Source organism: Acinonyx jubatus, chromosome C1 (assembly GCF_027475565.1).
Source record: "Acinonyx jubatus isolate Ajub_Pintada_27869175 chromosome C1, VMU_Ajub_asm_v1.0, whole genome shotgun sequence".
NCBI lineage: Eukaryota > Metazoa > Chordata > Mammalia > Carnivora > Felidae > Acinonyx > Acinonyx jubatus.
This window is the reverse complement of record NC_069381.1, coordinates 78,728,830-78,749,815: the sequence shown is the minus strand read 5'-3', so window position 1 is coordinate 78,749,815 and position 20,986 is coordinate 78,728,830. Positions and strand designations below refer to the sequence as shown.

At 48.6% G+C, this 20,986-nt stretch overlaps 1 protein-coding gene across 1 annotated transcript in view; it reads left to right on the top strand.

Moving 5' to 3' along the window:
• The first annotated feature begins 251 nt into the window (after window positions 1–251).
• ABCA4 (ATP binding cassette subfamily A member 4) overlaps window positions 252–20,986 on the top strand; it is a 130,744-nt gene continuing 110,009 nt past the window's right edge. Inside the window, exons 1-5 of the mRNA XM_027058556.2 lie at window positions 252–326; window positions 8,937–9,030; window positions 10,066–10,207; window positions 12,098–12,237; window positions 17,823–17,950. Coding sequence (XP_026914357.2) covers window positions 261–326; window positions 8,937–9,030; window positions 10,066–10,207; window positions 12,098–12,237; window positions 17,823–17,950 — 570 coding nt within the window. The 5' untranslated portion in view covers window positions 252–260. The remainder of the gene's footprint in view (window positions 327–8,936; window positions 9,031–10,065; window positions 10,208–12,097; window positions 12,238–17,822; window positions 17,951–20,986) is intronic.

Sequence of the window (20,986 nt, the reverse complement as noted above, 5' to 3'; positions counted from 1 at the left end):
TCAGTGCCCAGCCATTCCTATCTTTAGGTGTCTCTTCCCTTCCTAAGATGGGGGCAACAGAGTGGCAGCCTGCTTTCCTCAACAAAGGGCTTACGTGAATTAAAAGGGATTATGCTTTGAAGGGGGAAACTAGCCTCTAATCACCCAGAGAAGGACACAGTGGCCCGAGACAGAGGTGCTCTGAGCGGTGTTGTATGTCCGTTGCTGTCCCTCCATAAACCGAGGGCTTGGAGTGATCTCCTGTTCGTGTGGCCACCACCATGGGCTTTGTGAGACAGATCCAGCTTTTGCTCTGGAAGAACTGGACCCTGAGGAAAAGGCAAAAGGTAAGAAGGGCAGTCTGTGGTCTCAAAGTGAGGTGGAGAGCAAAGAAACGGTGGAGAGGGTGAGGTGGGGGTGGGGTGGGGAAGGTGAGAGGTCGGTGGGCTCCTTGCCATTTAGCACGGAAGTAACAGCTGGCTGCTCTGTGAACCTCTCTGACAAGCGTCTTTCATAGGAAGACATGTTTCTTTGTCCAGAGATGGGCCCTTTCCTCCTGCAGCCCAGCACAGCCAATTGTAGTCTTCTTTTGCCCTCCCTGCATGTGAATCCTCGGCCTGCCCATCCCTTCCCCCACCCCCTGGTGTTGAAACCTGCCATTCCAGTCCACAAGCCCTTTGAGCATCCATACTCTGCTGTGTGGGAAGATCCTAAGCCCTGAAGAACAGGCTCAAAGGAAAACAACACTCCAAGAGCTTTCCAGACCAATGATACTGTATTTCATTGATTCTATGAGTTACATTGGCTTTTCACACTTTCACATTTCTGACATTGGGTGCAGCGTATGGTCAACCGGCACCTTAACTGGATACATTTGTTTCTTAGTGTGCAAGAAGTAACATTGCGCCTTACAATTGATGGTGTCTTAGATTCAATGAGATACAACTGCTTATCACCCAGCCCGGATTTTCACTGAGCCCTTTCAGTGAAAGGGGCTGATACGGGGCTGGGCTGGACCAGGGATGTAAAAGAAAAAGACACAGATTATACCCTGGACTCACTTCCAGTCTGGCTGGGGAAACCTGAAGGGTGTTTTGAGACCAAGAGCAATAAAAGGTAGGACAGGCCAGATATCCCCTGAGAAGTGTAGGCAAGAGCCACAGGGGATCAGAGGACCCCAAGGGTATATATGCAAATGCCAACTGGCTTCTAATTTTTTTTCTGGAAAGGGGTGAAGTAAATAGGTAACTATAAAGAAATATGCACTTTGCTATAGCCTTGCAGTCTTGGAAATGTCAAATGACTAAAGATGCTGGAGGAGGAAGGAAGAAGGAAGGACCCAGGGGTGGATAGAGCTGAGATTAGACAGACTGGAGACAGGCAAGGCAGGCAGACTTTGGAAGGAGGACGGGGAGGAAGAAGAGAATGGATTTGTTCCAAGCCTCGATTTGAGATGGGTATATGCAGGCGGGACAGGGTTTTCCTGGGTGTTGGAAAAAATGTTAGGGAAGAAGGGGGCCATCTGGTAGAACATCTGAAGGCCTGTGATTGTCTCGGTCAGGGTTCAGTCAGAGAAAATCTGGAATGTAAAAAGGTGTTAGCTAAGTACAGAGCTGCTACCCACGTGGGTAGAAGAGAGCAAGGTATCATAGAGGCAGCAATTGCAGGACACAGCTCCCACCCCCAGTGCTGAGGGAACCAAAGGAAGGATGTGGAATTGGTAGCACTTGGAAACACTGAGAAGATGCTGGTGGAGCTGTAACTCAGACCTGTGAGGAAAGGGCACAATGAGGCTGCCCCTGGGGTCCCCTGCCCAGAGGAACCCTGGCTGGTGGGTGGGTTTGGAGCAGAGGGACAATAGCTTAATAACTAGCCCAAAGGGAGCAAGCAGCAAAGGAGACAGTCCAACCATGTGCACAGGTGGTCGGTCCTTTCTGCCATGTGTGGCTTGGATAGGACTTAGGGAGGCTGCAGAGGAAAGCCAAGTTAGGATCCCCTCATATTTGGGAAACACCACTCTCCTCAGGCTGCTTTCCTTTGTCAAAGCAACTCTGATTTTCCAAAGTGTTGAAGTCAGTTGTTGCCCTCAGGAGCCAAGTGCTAACAGTAATCAGAGACTCAGTCCCTGGCTTCCAAGAACTTCCCTCCCAGAATGAAAATAGACAAAAGTTAAGCAAGATTCACATTTTTAAAAAAATTTTTTAACCTTTATTTATTATTGAGAGACAGAGAGACAGACCGTGAACAGGGGAGGGGCAGAGAGAGAGGGAGACATAGAATCTGAAGCACGCTCCAGGCTCTGAGCTGTCAGCACAGAGCCTGACATGGGGCTTGAACTCATGAACCTCGAGATCATGACCTGAGCCAAAGTTGGATGCTTAACCGGCTGAACCACCCAGGCGCCCCAAGACTCACTATTTTTTTAAGTTTATTTATTTTTTGAGAGAGAGTGCACACTAGTGAGGGAGGGGCAGAGAGAGAGAGGGAGACAAAGAATCACAAGCAGGCTCCTCACTGCCAGTGCAGAGCCTGATACAGGGCTCGAACACATGAAACATGAGATCATGATCTGAGCTGAAATGGAGAGTCGGACGCTTAACTGACTGAGCCACCCAGGTGCCCCAAACAAGATTCACTATTAAATCCATTTATTTATTAATGTGTTCCTTGAATCAACCAGTACTTATTAATCAGTAGGCACTGTGCCAGGTGCTGGGTACACAATGGCAAACAAGACAAGCATGGTCTTTGTCCACAAGATGTTCACCATCTGTGGAATGCCAAGGAAAACCCAATCAGCAACTGTTTTCTTTATCTCGTTTCCTGAAGAAATTAAGAATATCACTTAATTCTACTCGCAATGTGCTCTTTGTGGCCTTCAGACAATATGCTTGAGGACTTTACCTGCTGAAATGATTCTATTTCTGTGTCAGGCATGCTGCTATTACAGAGAATGACCCTATTTTTAAAGACGGGATTTGGCTCAGAGTCCCTCACAACCTCCGCTCCCTTTCCCTGATGTTGGTGGGTGTCCCCTGTTCGGGGACTCTGTCTTTCTCATGGTATTCTCCGCAGAGGAACACCTGGCCAGCCTCTCTGTGGTGAGATAGGACCAGCTGGGCTGAGAACCTCGGCTGGGGGAATCTCCTAAGACTAGACCCAGTCTGAGCTGACATTCATTTGGTGTAATCCCGATGGCCTGGAATTTGAGATCTCTGCCTGGTATGCCTCCAGCCGACTTCCCAATGCTACCATATTCCAGGAATTTCCAGGATGTCTGAGGAAGATGGGGGCATCTTCCACAGCCCCCTGCAGCCCTGACAGGGGTCTGTGGCTCCTTCCCTAAGCTTTTGGTTCTTCTGGAAGCTTTTGCCTCTACAAATAGTGACTGTAAGGAAAGTACAACACACCTAGCCCTCAACTCAGCTCCCAGGTTTTTACTTGCTCAAACGTCCGTGGTCTTTGGGTGTTTACTATTGTGAGCAACAGCAAAACAGATATCAAATGTCCCCATTCCTCTTCTCCCAATGCTTGAGGGAAGAAGATGAAAATCTTTAGATCCGGGCATTCCTCCCACCCCTTTTTAAAAATTTTCTTCCTCTGTTAACATGTATCAAGTATTACCAAGTGCCTGGCACTGTAGTGTCACCTCAGCTCCATGGGAGAGATACCACTGGTATCTCCACAGGTACTGATGAGGTCAATGAGGCTTCAGAGGTTAGTGACGGGTGGGACTGGGCCTGGGACTTCAGGACAGGCAGATATGGCCGTGACCCCACACTGTGGTCATGGAGACCACAAAGATAGGGTGGCCATCTAATTTATTATCCAAACTGGGGCAGTTCTGAAAGTGAAAGGAGGTACTAGGAGCAACGGCACCAGGGCAATAAATGGAAACTAACACTTAACCTGGCAAACTGGGCTGTATGATCACCCTATACATCCAGCACAGCCCAGTGAGTCAGACACAGCCCCTGCTCTCATGGAATTTGGAGCCCGGTGGGAGCTCACACGTGCACAAAATTACCGACAGAATAGTGCACGCAACAGTGGAGTAGAAGGAAGCGTGGGGTGGGAGGTGAGGATGAGCTCTGGGTGCTCAGAAGAGAAATGGGGTTTGGAGAGCGTGAGAGAAGACTTCTCAAGGCTGGCCCTAGAACATGCACTTCCAATGACGAGAGCTCTCCCCACTGCCCCGGACAAATAAACACCCGCCCGTATCTGCTACGGGCCAGGCACTGTGCCAGGTTTATAAAGATCACTGGGTGTGTCTCCTGCCCCTGAGAGCTCCCGGTGCAAGGCCTCCTTGGTGTCCTCCCTTTGTCCCAGCTTCCATGTCAGAGCAGGATGTTTGGGGAGGCCTGAGGACTCATGAGAGTAGGGGGGTTATTATGACCTGGGCACCTGCTAGGCCTGTGGCCTTTGGTTCCAGGCCCAGCAATAGGCAAGGAGAACCTGGCAGGTGCAGGGAGGGTGGGCAGCCCGCTGCAAGCCTGCCCAGGTCCCAGGGTGGATTCATCCAGGCTAAGAATCCTGGCTGGGTTGTTGGTGCAGAAGGGAGAATCAAGCAGTTCATTTCAAGCCTTGGCTACCCACCTTTAAATTGGAAACAGACTAGGAGGGAAGGAAATCTAGCTGGCGGAGATTTAAAACAACAAGCACAATTCTGCCCTTCCTTGCAACCCCTCCTCCCCCATGTAGACTGAGCTATAAAGAGAGGGGGAGGGGAAGAAAAAAAAAAAAAAGGAGAGAGAGAGAGAGAGAGAGAGAACAAGGAAATACCAGTTAGGGAAAAAAAAAAATTTCCACCGGCCCCTTCTGAGCCTTGGCTGGGCTTAATTAAAGTTACAGACATGTTTAAAGGGAAAGGGTGGGGGGAGTCAGAGCCGCCTTCAAAACATGTTTTTAATTACGCTGTGGAATTTCTCCCTGGGGTATGCCTGCGCACAGTTGAGCATCAAGGACAAGGATGCCGCTTTGGGGTGGGGATGCTGAGCATGACTGGGGCGGGGACCATGGGGAGAGGTTGTTGTGAGGACCTGCCCGTCTGGAAAAGAATTGCCAGTGGTCTTTGTGCAGGAGGGAGTGTGAAATGCGGCCCCTCCAAGACAAACGTCGCAGAGTTAGAACAATAGCACTGACCTCTCAACAGACGTTTTTCATTTACCAAGCACTACCTGTGCTGGTGGTTCTCAGACCCAGCTGCACAATCGGAATTACCTGAGAAGTGTTAAAAACAAACAAACAAAAACCAACCTGATGTCCGGTGTAATTGATGTGGGGCACAGCCTGAGCTCCCCACCTGATTCCAGCTGGCAGCCACCTGGGACCTGCCTTGAAAGAAGGTGGTCAAGAGGGGGTGGGGGGCAGACAACAGCAGCCCTAACTCAGAGATACGGTAGAGAGGAACACCTGCAGAGCCACACTAGTCCTAGGCCAGGCAAAGAATGAAGGAGGAAAAGGAGAATTCTGATCTGGTCTCCCACTTGGGGTGGGGGTGGGGGGATGGGGGACTTCAAATCACAATGTCCTGCAAAGACAAAATACTTCAAAAATACAAGGAGTGAGTGAGGAGAGGAGAGAATGTGTGTGACAAACACTGGAAGGGATGTGTGTGTGTGCTAGCTTGGGTTTGGGAATTTTATCCACGGACGGGTAGGCCAGGCTGCCCCATCCCTCCCCTGGTGCAAGCCCCTCTAAGAGATGGAGCAGGGGACAGTGGGTGGTCAGTAACTCAAGAAGCCCATGTTTCCAAACCAGCAAATGAACAGTTCTGAATCCAGAAAGGGAGAAAGAGAGGGAACCTGAATGTGAGTGGAGGGCAGACCTAAGACCTCACAGGTAAAAAGTAAATGAGATCTCTTTGCTCTTTAGCCTTTACAATGTGCTGTGACCTACAGCGTCCCTGTGATCTCTGTGAAAGTGAGGGTCAATAATAAATGATATGTGTCTATCGAATGTTACCTTATACCCGATTCTGCTCTAGGTGTTTCACATTCACTTCCTCCTCTCATCTACTCTGGGCAGGGGGGTGGGGAGGTCCTGGTATCAGCCCCCATTTTACAGATGAAGTCCTGAGACATGGAGAGATTGAATGGGTTACCCAAAGTCATACAGCTAATAGGGAGCAGAGCTGGATAAAAACCTCAGTACTGACACTCTCAACTCTTAGTGTATGCTGAAGGACGAAACGGTCTCATTTCACAGATGAGAAAACTGAGATTCAGTGATGAAACAAGCCCCAAAGTGATTCTTATCCCAGATCTTCCCATTCCCAAATGTCTCACATACCAGACTACTCCGGATAGACATTGTTACATGGAAGGAAGCTGACTGACTTGGAAGAAAGCCAAGGTTGCAAGCAATTGTCTTAAGGGGAAGAGTCTGATGTGTGGAATCTGGGCTAGTTGTCACGCTTCCTTGGTGAAGACACCAGGAACAACTTCCGGTTTCATTGCTTGTACTTGTCACTCACATGGTTATCTTGCCAGACTTGCTTCCTGATCTTACTCATTGACAGAAGGACCTAGGATAGAAGGCATGGAGCCAGTGTACAGAACATGCCTCGGGGGGTGCAGTTTGTTAAATCTGCAAAGTGTTGGTGACTTGAGCCTCTGTGTCACCTCCACCTCCTCCAGGAACCTCCTAGACCAGTCTCAGCAAAGGTTCGTTCATTCCATACTTATGGGGCACCTATTATGAAGCTGGCCCTGTGTCGGGTGTGGAATCATAGTGACAAGGATAGACACGGCCCCTGCCCTTAGGAAGCTCATAACCAGTGAGGGTTCCATTTCCATGAAGGAGTAAGGACTCTGATTTACAATGAGTGATAAGGGGAGTGCAGGGTGCTGTGGGAACAGCTGTGCTGGGGAGGGTGTTAACAGTGAGATAGGGTCCCTGGGGAAGAGGCTCAATCCCCTCCTCCTTTGGTTTGCTTGCCCTAGGGGAACTGCCAACATTCCAGTTGTTATCCAATGGGGTCAGTCTTTGTAACACTGGATGGGAATTGGCCGATTTCGATGCTTTGCCATCTTATAGAAAAATGTGTACGGGGAGCCCTGAAAAGTGAGTGTCTTAAGGAAAATTTATATCATATATAATAATATTTTAGTGTGTTTCCTCTAACATATCTTCCCTAGACATATTTTGAATAAAACATTGAGTAAAAAGTTACAACCTTGAGGCACCTGGGTGGCTCAATTGGTTGAGCATCTGACTCTTGATTTCGGTTCAGGTCATGATCTCAGGGTTCATGAGACAGAACTCCAAGTCAGGCTCTGGGCTCTGCACAAACCACAGAACCTGCTTGGGATTCTCCCTCTCCCTCTCTCTCTGCCCCCCACCACTTGTGGGCCCATGCACACCCAAGTGCACTCTCTCTCTCAAAATAAACTTTAAAAAATAAGTTCCAATTGCAACCACCTGCCCTATGCATGTTTTGTTTTTTCTTCAATGCATTATCCTTTCCCCTGCACTGATTTATGTTACAATTTGCAATAGTTCCATAGCCAGCATACTCTACTAGCAGGAAAGGAACAAATATTCACTGAGTACCTGCTGTGGTGTCTATCACTTTGCTGAGCACTTATGTACATTTCTTTGAAAGGAACGGCAAACGGTCCGGGCACCTGGGTGGCTCAGTTGGTTAAGTGTCCAATTCTTGGTTTCAGCTCAGGTCATGATGTCATGGTTTATGAGTTTGAGCCCTGAGTTGGGCTCCACACGCTGCCAGTGTGGAACCTGCTTGGGACTATCTCTCTCTCTCTCTCTCTCTCTCTCTCTGCCCCTCCCTTGGTCGTTCTTGCTCTCTCATTCTCTCTCTCAAAATAAATAAACTTAAAAAAAGAAGAAGAAGAAGAAAGGAATGACAAAGGGTCAAAGACCATGCAAATGACCCCTAGCTGATCTATATATATTTAAGTCTCTATTCTTAGCCATCAGCAAAAGTTCTCCTTCAGATCTTAGGAGTTTCCTTCCTAAGGTCTCTGGAGTGGGGGTTGGGTAGAATTGCTATTCCATTTCCCCAATTCACATGCCCCCTCCTCTTCTTCCCTCCCACAATCCCACACCTGCAACAGAATATGACTGTGCAATGCCACAGAATATGGCTGAAACAACCAATTGCTTCTTCCTTTGGAGTCAAGTCCTTAAACTCTAATTGAACCTATATTTTAGTAATGGCTTTCAACCGTGTGTTGTTAGCAGCAGCCAGAATTGTAAAAACTCACAATAGTATGCCCTGCTTTCTTCCTTTAAGCAACAAGAAATTGTGGAAGGAAAGATGTCAGTAAACACAGATTTTTATTGACCTTGCTATGGATCACAGTACTTCGGAGTCATTTGCTCAATCATTCAGTGACCTCATATGCAAGGTCATTCATTGGCGATACACATGAGGTCTAGTGTGCACTAGAAGAAGGCAGGGCAGTGGAGAGATGCAGAAAGAGCACTGGTTCTGGAGACAGGAGGCTGGATTCTGGTTCAGATGTTGTCACTGCTATTCTGACACTACACAGGTCACCTGCCCTCTCTGGGCCTCATCTGCAGAATGAGAGGTTATAATGAAATCTTTGCTACCCGAAGCATTATCATTACCTGGGAGCTTGTTAGACATGTGAGATCCCGGTAGGCCTCTACAGAACAGAGTCTGTATTCACATGCACAGTGACATCTGAAAAGTACTGAAGCACCCATCTTGGTCCTTGCTGAAAATCTTTGTTAATGCAGTTTCCTAAAATAGAGGCAGAGCAGAACCCAAATGGACAAAAAGTCTTACTGGTCTAATATGTCAGGATAGAGGTAATGAGGGAGAGGCGACAAAAGGAGGAAGTCCTTTAGGAAATAGACCACAACCAAACCCTATTGCACATATAGGTGCTGATTTGTGTGTCTTATCTGGGTGTGTTTCCAGTAATGTCTTAGCATCACTCTTCCTTCTTTTTGTTTTGTTTTTCCAGATTCGCTTTGTGGTGGAACTTGTATGGCCTTTATCTTTATTTCTGCTCTTGATCTGGTTAAGGAATGTCAACCCACTCTACAGCCAACATGAATGTAAGCATAATGGAGGGGGGTAGCCCTGGCCAGCCTGGAGGTCCAATCCTTTCGTTTAGGAAAGCCTTGGGGGCTAAGGGTGCCAGATTGGATCTACTTATCATTTCATGCCTACAGTGCAAAAAACAGAGATTCATTAGCATCATACAAACTAATATTTTAATCCTACATCTTTGCAAATACTTGTATGTAGTTACTGAAGAATTGTGAAATTAGTTTTTGTTTCTGCCGGTTCTTTTCTTTTTTTCCCTATACCTAAACTCTTACTGGTTTTAAAAGCAGATTATAAATGAGTTTATTTTGGAGACCAGTCTAGGGATATGTTATATACGGTGCTAGAGAAAAATGAGAAGGGATGCTGTACAGCCACATGTAGTCATATATTATTTCTTGGATCCCAGAGGTACCTTGGGACATGGAATGAGCCTGTGAGTGCCTCTTTTATACTATGTCATGGTTTCCAGCCAGGATGACATCTTCTCCCTCTGAGCAGCTGACGTGCAGACCTCAGGAGTAATACAAAGCTTCTCAGTCCTCTATTCTTGTTTTTTACTGTATTGTTCATGAGTTTTAAGCCTCAAGTTCTGGGTCAGTTTCCTGTTCATCAAACTCTTGCTTACACCCCAAGGAGCCCATAACCTGCAACTTTCTTGCATGCTTGGGGTAGGTGCTCATAAGAACATAAGGAATAGATGAACCTCCTTTCCTCCTAAAGTGTCAGCAACACTGTGGAGCCATCTCGAGCTAACATCCCTCCACCATCCCTCCTCTGTTCCCCTCCACACTTCCCTCCGTACCTCTACTAGAACATTTGTCTGTCTCTCCACTACACTGGGAGCTTGAGAGGAGAGAGCCTGTCTCTGGTACTCAGCATAGGGCCTGACATCTATTAGAGGCTCCTGCTTCTTAAATGTTGATGAATGAAGGAAAACACCAGAGGGGCCAGGATCCTTCCTGCAGAGGCCCCAGCAACTAGAACCAGCATCCCATGTGATTCCCAAGACTAACTCCTTGTCTTCATTTCCTATCCTCAAGGCCATTTTCCCAACAAGGCGATGCCCTCAGCAGGAATGTTGCCATGGCTTCAGGGGATGTTCTGCAATGTGAACAATCCTTGTTTTCAAAGTCCCACCCCGGGAGAATCTCCTGGAATTGTGTCAAACTATAACGACTCCATGTAAGTGTTGAGATTCCCCCGAATCTTGAGAGCACTGGTTCTTAACCTGAGGAGCTAACAACCCTTCTGAGAAACAGATGAAAACCCCTATGCCCCCAAAATGGACACACACATAAAATATTACATTGTGCATATGATTTGGGGGGAGTCGTGGACTCCAGGCTAATGACCTCTCATCTGGGGTCTAATTTCAAGTCAAATCGCATAGAAAGAGAATCTGCCTTTGGAATTCCCTTTCAGAGCAGGAGGTGGGAGAACATAATGTGAGCATGTCCTATGGACAGAGGCTCAGGAATGCTCACAGGGTTGTCCTTTACCCACTGAGCTGATCTTCAACTTACATCTGAAGGACACCAACAAGGGGTTGTTGGGAAGTGGGCTTCACTATACTTGTATAACAACACAGGTCAGATGGAAAAGGATATTTGGTTACTCCAGTTCTTTTCCTTAGAGGAGCTCTGGATATAATTCCTCTAGGACAAACCTGTATTTTGACTCAAGAAAAGGAGCACTTGGCAAGTCAGCCCAATGCTCAGAGGTAGCCTTCCCCATTGGGAACAAACGATGGCTGTTTTTGCCCTACAATGGCAGAGTAGAGTAGTTGCAACAGAGACTTATGGCCTGTTAGCCTATAATATGTATCTGTTCGCTAATCCCTGGAATATAGGAAGATAGAAGAAGGAACATCTGTTTTCCTAAGAATGTCAGGGAGGTGACATTTTAGTTGGGCTCACGTGGTTGCAAACACCACCTGGAGATTTTAACTTGCAATCTACAACTTCAGCTTGAGTCTCCCTGAGGTACGTGAGAGGAAACACCCACCCATCCATAAAGATCCCATGGGGTTATATGGTGGGATCAGGAGAGTTTTGGAGATGCCTCAGTGGAGGCTAGATGGAGCTTTGGTGGACTGGAACTAGAGGTGTCTATAACCTGAGGGAGTTGGGGAAGAAGGGCTTCAGACTCCAGCTGTACTTGGCATTTGAACCAGGAAATATAGGTTTCATATTTCACACACTTGTTGCAGGTGAAATATTGACTTATTCAAGGTTCTTTTGCTTGCAAGGCACAGAAACCCATTCAAGCAAGCTGAGGTTCTAGAGACAAATATATGATTTGGACACTAGACCTTCTTGCAAAGTCAAGGGAAGCCAAGCAGGCCTCAGGACAAGAACTGGACAGCTGGGGACCAGCTCTCTTCTGTCTGGACCTACAGGGTTCAGCCCTCTGGCCCTCTCTGGGCATCTACTACATTCACCTCTCTCCATGGACCAATGTCCCTGCTTCTCAAAGCCCAGGCTGGCTCTGGTTGTCTAGTTCAGAGCACCTTGCCCTGGCCAATCATAAGAGCATCCTTGACTACCATTCAAATTCCTGGGAACATAGCTGATTGGTTCAGCTTCATTTTGCTTGTCCAGTTAGCCATGGGAGAGGGTGTGTGTGTGTGTGTGTGTGTGTGTGTGTGTGTGTGCATGTACACATGCAGGGAGGAACTGGAGATTTAGCATGGCTGTCCCTGCCTATGAATGGCTGGAAAGGCAGGTGTCAGAGAAGTGGCAATGGTTGGAAAGAACTTCCAGTAATATCTTCTAATGTCATCCTGCTTAAGGCTTCTCTGGACAGAAGACACACAGAGCATGGGGTTGAGAGGTGACCCAGCCCTGCCAAAACTAGAAAATGAAACAAATTGCTCACCAGCTCTGTCTATTAGCCTATATGTACAACAAAGTTCAAATGTCCTTTTCTCCTTTGGCCTTCACAGTATGATAAGGATACATAATGTAGTAGCTGGGTCAAACATGTGGTATCTTAAAGAACAGCAAGAAGTGTTATTATTATTATGAAAGTGACAACTATATCTTTCCTGATGAGGCTTTGTCTTTCTTACAGCTTGGCAAGAGTGTTTCGAGATTTTCAAGAACTCCTTATGGATGCACCAGAGAGCCGGCACCTTGGCCATGTTTGGAAAGAACTTCAAACTTTTTCCCAACTCATGGACACCCTCCGGACTCACCCTGAGAGAGTTGCAGGTGTGCTGCTCTTGCGTGATCTCAACCATCACTTGCCTCATCCATCAGAGAGACAGAAGGCACAGGAAAGAACAGGGAGATTTGATGGGAAAAGGTACTAGAGGAGGCAGGAAGGAATGGATATAGAGGTGGCATGAAGTTCACCTTGGGGAGGACTCCTCTTTCCATCAGCTTCGAAGTTAGGAAATTGAAGAGGGCAGGAAAGTTCTCATTCCAGGTAAGTCTAGAGACAGAAAGGAAAATGCCGAGAGAGGTTGTACTCTGGGAAGTATGGAGCTAGATTAGGTGTGGAAGCAGGAAGAAAGAGGTAAAAGGAAAGGTGTGGAACTGTTTTCATAGAGCACTAGAGAGCAAGCTAGCCAAAGATGTGTGGAAGCAATGTCAAGTAAGGGGCCAGGGAGGTCAGAGTGCATATGTGTATTGTGGCATAAATATATACGATCATTCCATTTCTTCCAGGGATATTCAGCATCCCAGACCCTGAGGCAGAGCAGGTGCATAGGTGGGTGATACAGGCCTGGGGGGATACAGGGAGGTGCTGCGGAAAGTCCAGGAGGCAAGCGGTTGAGGGCAGTGACTGGAAGACATGCATCAGGTCCAGGCTGTATAAGGATGGATGATGGGATGCCAGAAGTGATGAAATGGCTGGGAGGAAATGGGGGTACAAAGGAATAGAGGTCTCCTGAAGTTCCATGATCCTGTTTAAGGACTGGGGAACTGAGCAGGATGGAAGCCTTGGTGACTTCAGAGAGTGAGCTATGTGGATTCGGGATTTCCACAGCAGGCAGGAGCAATGAGAACGAGCCCCTGGGGGTGGCCACGGTGGCCAAAGTAGAGCAGAGGCGAAGGTAGGCGATGGGGAGGTTGAGGGAAAGAGAAGCCAGGCCATTGGGTCACTGAGTTTGTGCGGGCGAATAGAGGAGCCGGGCATCAGGGTAGGAGAGCCACCTGGGCTCAGAAACAGTGAGAGCTGGATATGGCAGAGGCCTGGGCACCAGCTGGAACCCTATCCCCCTTCCCACCTGCCCCCAGGAGAGCAAATGAGCATCAGGGAGGGAGCAAGCCTTGACAGAAATCCAAGCTTTACAGTCCTGCAGGCAGAGAAAAGGCTGCCAGTGCGGGAACTGTTAAGGGATGTGGCTCAGAGGCTGGGAAGGAAGAGGTTTGGAGATGCTGGATCATCCTATGTTCCTGGGATAGGGATGGGGGTCAGTGACTCTTGGGATGACCTTAGAGGATGACAGGGACGAGCAAGGGGTCTACCAAGGGGATAGGAGGGGCTAGATAGAACAACTCCTGCTCAGGGTTCAAAACAAGACGAGCGGGAGAATGGCACACATCAGCCCTCTGGGGCTCCTCACCCATGCAGCTCGACACACAGGTCAGCGTGGGTGGTCACCCCGAGGGCTCCCAGGACTGAGAGAACAGTGACCATACCCTGGGGAGGGCGGTGGAGGGAAGTAGGCGGGCTTCCAGAGCTCAGGACAGTCAGGAGGGGAAAGTTCTTTTAGGAGAATTCCCACTGGGCCACCTTCTCCTTCCTCTGCCTATTGGAGCAATGAAGGACAGGGGCATGTTCAGATGCATGTTAAGATTACTTCATTACATTTTAATTCTTTCAAAAATAGTGACACATGTTCTTTGTGCAGTAACTTTCTACAAACCAGATTATAAACACTACCTTCTTTGCTGCTCTGGATAGAAGAGTTTACTTAGCTCAAGCTAAGTAAGGTGTGAGTAAAATCAACATTTTAATGGTAAGAAAAAAAGGGGGAGAGGCAGCAACCAGAGAACACTTTTGCCCAGGATTAAAGAAGCAGATGAGAACATGGGCTGTCCAACCGCTGGAGTGATTGTCCACCCCATTCATCCAGTGGGATCTGGAAGGAGGCAGACATTTCATTTCAGTATCTGATTGTCAGATGGAGTCCAGCTGGGAGGAAATGTAAAGGAAGTCATTTCAAACCACAATTTCTCTGTGGTCTTTACAGTGTGTATATGAGAACCAAAGTCACTACTTGCTAACCCCAACACGGGCCTACTTTTGAGTTGGCATACAGGTGGTTCCTTCTGCAGGCCTCCAGGCTGTGAGGGAAATTCTCTAATTGAGAGCAGTTTTGGAGGTCTGGGGAGACAGGGTCAGCCAAGGCTGCCCAAAGGAATTTGGGGGCTGGAAGCAAAGATTTCGCGGAACCCCTGACCTTGGTGGCCGTGAGAGGGGACCATCCCCAAAGTCTCTGAAGGAATTCTAGGCCAGGGACTGGGGTCCACCATCAGCATGGCAGACTACTTTAGGGTCCATTCTAGGGTCACTTGAGGACCTTGCTCACTGTGAACATTTGTCCTCAACCCAAAGCTCCATTGGAGGGTAAAGCCTTTGAGAGCGAGGTGGGCGGCTGTTGTTGGTATGTGCTTTTGCCTGTCAGTTCCGTCACCTGGGAAAGTATGCCGATGGTTGACCCAGGCGGCCTTTTCTTTTCCTAGCAAACCTGTAGTGCAGCATTCTCAGCAGGGGAGGATTAATGGTAAAACACCAGACATGAAGCCCCCTCCCCTCTCACCCCCAAGCAAGCTCTGTGGTCTCTCAATCATCTTCAAACACCTTCTTCCCATGAGCCCTACACATTCTCCTTGCTTCTCTCCCACCCCAACCCTCAGCTCCCCTCAGCTCCATGGGCCTCAGCATCCCCCTCCCCCAGCCTCTTCCCAGGGAAGAGAACAAGAAGAACCACATTTTAAACAAAATTTATTTTTCTTTCCTCAGGCCCCCAGTTCACATTTCTCCCTCAGGAGTCTGGTAGAGCTTCTGTCTGGTATCAGCCACCTCTTACATTTTGGGCCCCACACTCTCCCTACAGGGTGGCCCCCACCCCTCTGCAGGTGTGTGGAACCAGCACACTCCTGCCCCTTCTCCCTGGGGCCACAGCAACCCAGTCACCTGGGGTGGGGGGGAATGGCTACCCTCTCCAAGCAAGATATTTGTATGTAAGTTCAGGTGAGTTAGTTAAAGAATAACGAATTGATCAACAGTCAGATGGGGTCCCTAATCTCAGGTCCCGACAATAGGTATTTATTGGGTGCCTCCTGTCACTCCACAGGCATTTATCGAGGCCCTAATTCCATGTCAGGCTCTCATGCTGGGTGTCAGAGAGAGGTGACTTCAAGGGCTTACAGCTGTGTGCCCAGCACTGCTAGGTATGACGAGGGGTATCATGAAAGCAGGGTCTATAGTCCTCTACTCTCCAGAGATGTGTGTGTGTGTGTGTGTGTGTGTGTGTGTGTGTGTGTTGGGGTGTCACTGAAGCCAGTCTATGACATAATGCTATAGGTGAAGAAGTGATTGGGAGAAAGAACAACTGAGGTGGGGTTCAGGGGAAGGAAGAAAGGAAGCAGAGTTTGGAAGACGACATGACTCACGTTAGCAGGGAAAGGGGAAGGCAAGAATAAAATAGAGCAGCACCTTTCAGACCCCTCCTGCTCCCGGAAGGGTTCCCTCTTGTATTCCAGTTCCCCTGAAGCCTTTGGGCTTTCCCTATGGGGAAGGTGGGGAGACTGGACTCCCTGGTGGCACAATGTCTGAGAGGCTGCTGTGGAGGGGAGTCTCGGGGCCGGGTGCCCCTGACCCAGTTGCATGGGCAGGCCCGTGGCGTTGTCCCACCCTCTTTTAAGAGGCAATCAGCAGCAACCTCAATCTGGACGAGCCCCGCAGGGAGAGGACCGACCTGAAAAACGGAAGTGAAGGCTGTCAAGCACTCAGCGGGGCAGGCCTCTAGGTCGCCTGGTGAGGAGAGAATGTGGGGGGGTGGGAGAGGATGGGGTGCTGTGGTGTTAGGACCAGGAAGGAGCAGGGGCATTTGATAATTAAAGTTAGTTAAAGAAGCACTAAGAGATAAGTTGTCAACCAGGCTCCCAGGGGAGCTGGGATATAGACAGAGGCATTTTCATGTAACACAGATGCTTTCCCTTGATGTTGAAATGATTTCATAAAGATCTGGGCCTATAGCCTTCTTTGGTGGCCAGGGCCTCACGAACTGTGGCAGTGGCCTGCTTGAAGCTGAGTGTTGACCCTGGAAGCAGGCAGTGGAGGTGGGTACCCTGGGTGTGAATCCCCCGGGAGGTGTCAGAATAATAACAACACATTCAGAACAAGCACTTATCCAGAGTTAGCTGTTTTCAGGCCTGGGAGTTAGCCTCACAGTCCTTACCCCAAGTCACCCTCACAATAACCCTGTGAGTTGTGGCAAGTAGAGACGCAAGGGTTCAATCACTTGCTGCAGGGTCACCTTAACTGTTAGGAGTCCTTTATGCCTTCTGATAAAACATTTCTGCTTCTGGAGAGCCTGGGTAACTCAGTTGGTTAAGCATCTGCCCAGTTGCACAGGCAGGCCCTTAGGGTTGACCCACCCTCAGGTCATAATCTCGTAGTTTGTGAGTTCAAGCCCCATGTTGGGCTCTGTGCTGACAGCTCAGAGCCTGGAGCCAGCTTCTTTTTTTTTTTTTTTATAATTTTTTTTAATGCTTATTTATTCTTGAAGGATCGAGAGACAGAGAGTGAGCGGGGAAGGGGCAGAGAGAGAGGGAGACACAGAATCCGAATCTGTCAGCACAGAGCCTGATGCGGGGCTTGAACTCCCGAACCGTGAGATCACGACCTGAGCTGAAGTGGTGGCTTAGCCCACCGAGCCACCCAAGCGCCCCCTGGAGCCAACTTCTGATTCTGTGTCTCCCTCTCTCTGCCCCTCCACTGTTCATGCTGTCTCTCTCTCTCAAAAATAAATAAACATTAAAAAAAAATTTGTTTTTAATTTCTGCTTCTAGTATGTTTTGAGTGAAGTCAGAGAGAATGTGACTGGGGCCGATCAGAGCATGAAATTACAAGTCCAGGCTATCGGCCATCTCCTCTTTCCCACTTGAAGTTTTTCTTGCCTCACACAACCCCACCTCTCCTTGCCCATGTCAACACCCTGAGCTGAGAGCCTTAGCTGAGATGGCAGAAATGCCAGGAAGGGTCCTCTACCCTGTGACAACACAGTGTGGACACAGCATATATGTCCTCTGACCCTAGATTAGGTTTTTTTCAACCTTAACACTAATGACATTTTGGACCAGATGGTTCCTCAGTTTGTAGTGAGGAGGGAAGTTATCCTGTCTACTGTGGAATGTGACCAGCATCCCTGGCCTTTACCCAATAGCACCTCCCCAGACAAAAATGTCTCCAGACGTTGCCAAATATTTCCAGGGGCGACAAAATTGCCCCACTTTAGCTCCTCACCCCCATCCGGTTGAGAGTCACTATTACAGACCAATTCCACCAGGCATCTGATGACCCCTCCCCTGCCCTGAGCTAACTTTTTCCACCTTCTGTGCCTTCTCACTAAGTTTTGCCAGGCTGCGTCAGCAGTAAATGCTGTGACTGTGTTGGTAACAGCCTACTGGCAGAAGCCCTGACCTCCAAGCTCCGAGGGAACCCAAGAACAGAGTCTTCTGCTGAGAGCCAATTAGAAATGTTTCCAATCAGTTTTTACATGTTTTTCCTTTTTTGACTCCTTCCCCATTTGTCACCCTGTTCTTTCATTCATATGCAGGAAGAGGGATACGAATTCGGGATGTCCTAAAAGATGAAGAAACACTGACGCTATTTCTCATGAAAAATATTGGCCTGTCTGACTCAGTCGTCTACCTTCTGGTCAACTCCCAAGTTCGTCCTGAGCAGGTGGGTGGATGTCACTGGTCCCTGGAGTGGAAAGGTGAGCCCTGAGCCTGAGAAAAACAGGGGAGACCTTGCATTATTTTTCCTTCTTGCTTTCACATTCAGAATCCATGCTTTGTTCCAAATATTCAGAAAAATACCTGGGGGTCACTTGAGATAATGGGCCTTCCTATCATAGGATTCTGAAGCAGGCCAAATCCTGGAAACACTTCAAACTGCTCAGATTTTTATAGCTGGAAAGAACCTTAGAGATCACGTAGCTCAGACTCCTCTTATATTTGAGGAAACTGGGGTTTCTTCATGTATTCATCAAATACTTAGGGACGTTTTAGGTACCAGACTACAGTGTGAACAATACAGGCAAGCCCCTGCCTCTGGGAGCTTACATTCCAGTGGGAACAACAAGTAATAATCAAATAAGTGCTTCCAGGTTAAGATAGGTGCTGGGAAGAAAACGTGATAGAGTTGGGAGTTAGGGAGGAGCTGGGAGGCATGGGGTGGGGGCCTACTGAAATGAGACAGTCAGGGAGAGCCTTTCTGCCGAGGTGGTATCTGAGTAGACCTGCCTGAACAGAAGGCAGCCATGGAAATAACTGGAAGAGGAGAGTTCGGTGTGAAAACAGGCCACGCATGCGGTGTCTGAGTGTGCTGAGCTAACCTGCCCGGGTGGCAGACCTCTGATTTCCTGCATGTTTTCTTCTCGGTGCCAGGCAATCCACGTTGCACATTCTGACCTAATCCCCCTAGAATCTATTTCATGCACCTTCATAATCTCCTATAGGCATTCACAGTGTGTTCACCACTAACACAAGACTTTCTCATCTGTGAAAGTCTGGGCCTCACAGGCTCCTGCCCAGCCTCCTGGGCCTGTGGGTTCCTGGCGTGATGAACACGGTGAGAATGTAAGATAAGCAGTGGCCCCATAGTGCAGACGCCCCTCCTGCCTTTCCTGGCCAGGTCTGCACCTCCTCCAGACCCCAGGGAAGACTGAGACATAAACAGAGAATTTCAGAGCCGGTGTCAGTCCTGAGATAAAGTCTGAGCCCAGAGGAGGGAGGGGGATCCCACCCGCCTGGGCAGGGCTGGCTCTGTGGAAAGGGGTTTTCAAGCTGGTTCCCTGCACAGCAGTAAAGAAGCCCATACGTGCTTTTCTGACTTCTCAAACCCTGGGGTTTTCCCTGAAACTACCTGAGGGGAACAGAGGGTCAGCCTTGAGGTGGTCCATCAGGGCCCTTGGGACTCAGTGCCCACAGCACCCAGGCCTTGGCCCTTGAAGTCAGGCCTGGTGGCCCTGCTCTGCTCTCCCTCCCACCCCCACCTGAGGGGGTGGTGGCTGCAGCTTTGATGGCTCATTCTCCCCTTTGCTTTCTCTTAGCTCATAAAACTTAAGTCCTGGAAATGCCTGTGATGACTTCCAGTTGGTAATAAAAGGGAGATGGAGATAAGGGCAGGAATTTAGGGGAAATTTCTTTCCAGTTCCTCTCTGGCGTGACATTTGGATCTCTAGTTGCTGTGCTGCTGGCATCAGAGCTGAGCCTCTCATGTGGGGAGAAGGGGCCAGAGTCACTGGCTATTATTTAGGCTGCTTGCTCTGATTAGCTGGTCCTTCCCTGATCAGCAACCATGAGAGCTTGAGTCGGGAACCCCAAATTCCTGCTGCTTGCAGATGCCAATGCTGTTGTCCCAGCTCTCTCTGGGCCCCCCCCCCCGCCCCCGCATGCCCTCCCTGCTTCTCAGCCTGGTTGCAGGCTACACCTGCCTCCTGATCTCTAACTCAGTCTCCATCCAGCTGTGCAACTCCTTCCCAGCACCGTGCACCAGAGCTTTCCCCTATGGCAGCAGTGTTCTCTCTCTGTGCTGTCCAATATGGTAGCCACTAGCCGGATGCGGCTGGTAGCACTCAAGACAGGGCTAGTGCAGCTGAGGAAATGAATTTTAAATGTGATTTAATGTTGATTACTTTAAACTCATTATTATTATTTTCTCAATGTTTATTTTTGGGAGAGTGAGAGAGAGGGACAGAGTGAAAGCGGGGGGAGGGGCAGAGAGAGAGGGAGACATAGAATCCGAAGCAGGTTCCAGGCTCTGAACTGTCAGCACAGAGTCCGACGCGGGATTCGAACTCAAGAACCGTGAGATCATGACCTGAGCCAAAAATCAGAGGCTTAACTGACTGAGCCACCAGGTGCCCCGTGATTACTTTAAATTTAGAAAATCGTGTGTGGCTTACAGCTCTCTGATCGGTCATTCTCAGCAAACATGGGATTTTGTTCTTCACCATCAGGACTGGATGCCCCTCCTCGTCCTCTCTGCCTGGCATCTGAGCAGGTCTCCCTCCATCTAGGAAATTGTTAGACGATGAGAGTGGAATAGTTGTCTGGCTTGTCCCTCACCCCGCTCCCACACCCAGCTCTGTAAACTCCTGGACTTGCTTCAAGGTCCAGCTCAAGTGTTGCCTCCCCAATGAAATCATTCATAATCCCTCCTTTCTTTGTCTTGCCCCCTCCCTCTTCCCTACTCAACAAGGAGCAAAGAGGTAGTGATAAAGCACAAGCTCTCGGTTCAAATCTCAGCATGGCGACACAGTTAACTATGTGACCTCAGGCAAGTTAAATAACCACTCTGTGCTTCTGTGTCCTCATTTGTAAAATGGAGACAGTAAAAGTGCCTACCATATTTGACTGTTATGGGGGTCAAAAAATTAATATATGTAAAGCACTTAGAACAGTGCCTGGCACACAGTAAACGCTCAGTAAACCCTGGCTATTCTTAACACTTCCCTCTTCTGTGCTCTGGTTTCACTGCATTCACTTTAGCACTAACCTGCTCTTTAAATGCCTGCATTTCCAGCTAACCAATAAACTCCTTGGAGAGCAGAAAACTCACCTTATTTTCTGTATCCCCAGTAACTGTTTTAGTCCCTGCAGAAAGGGACTCAGTGAAAGGGCATTGAATGGATGAGTCACTGAATGAAAGAATGAGCTGGAACCTCTGTGGTATCCCAGCTTTCCCACTAGCCTGCTGTGTAATTTTCTCAAG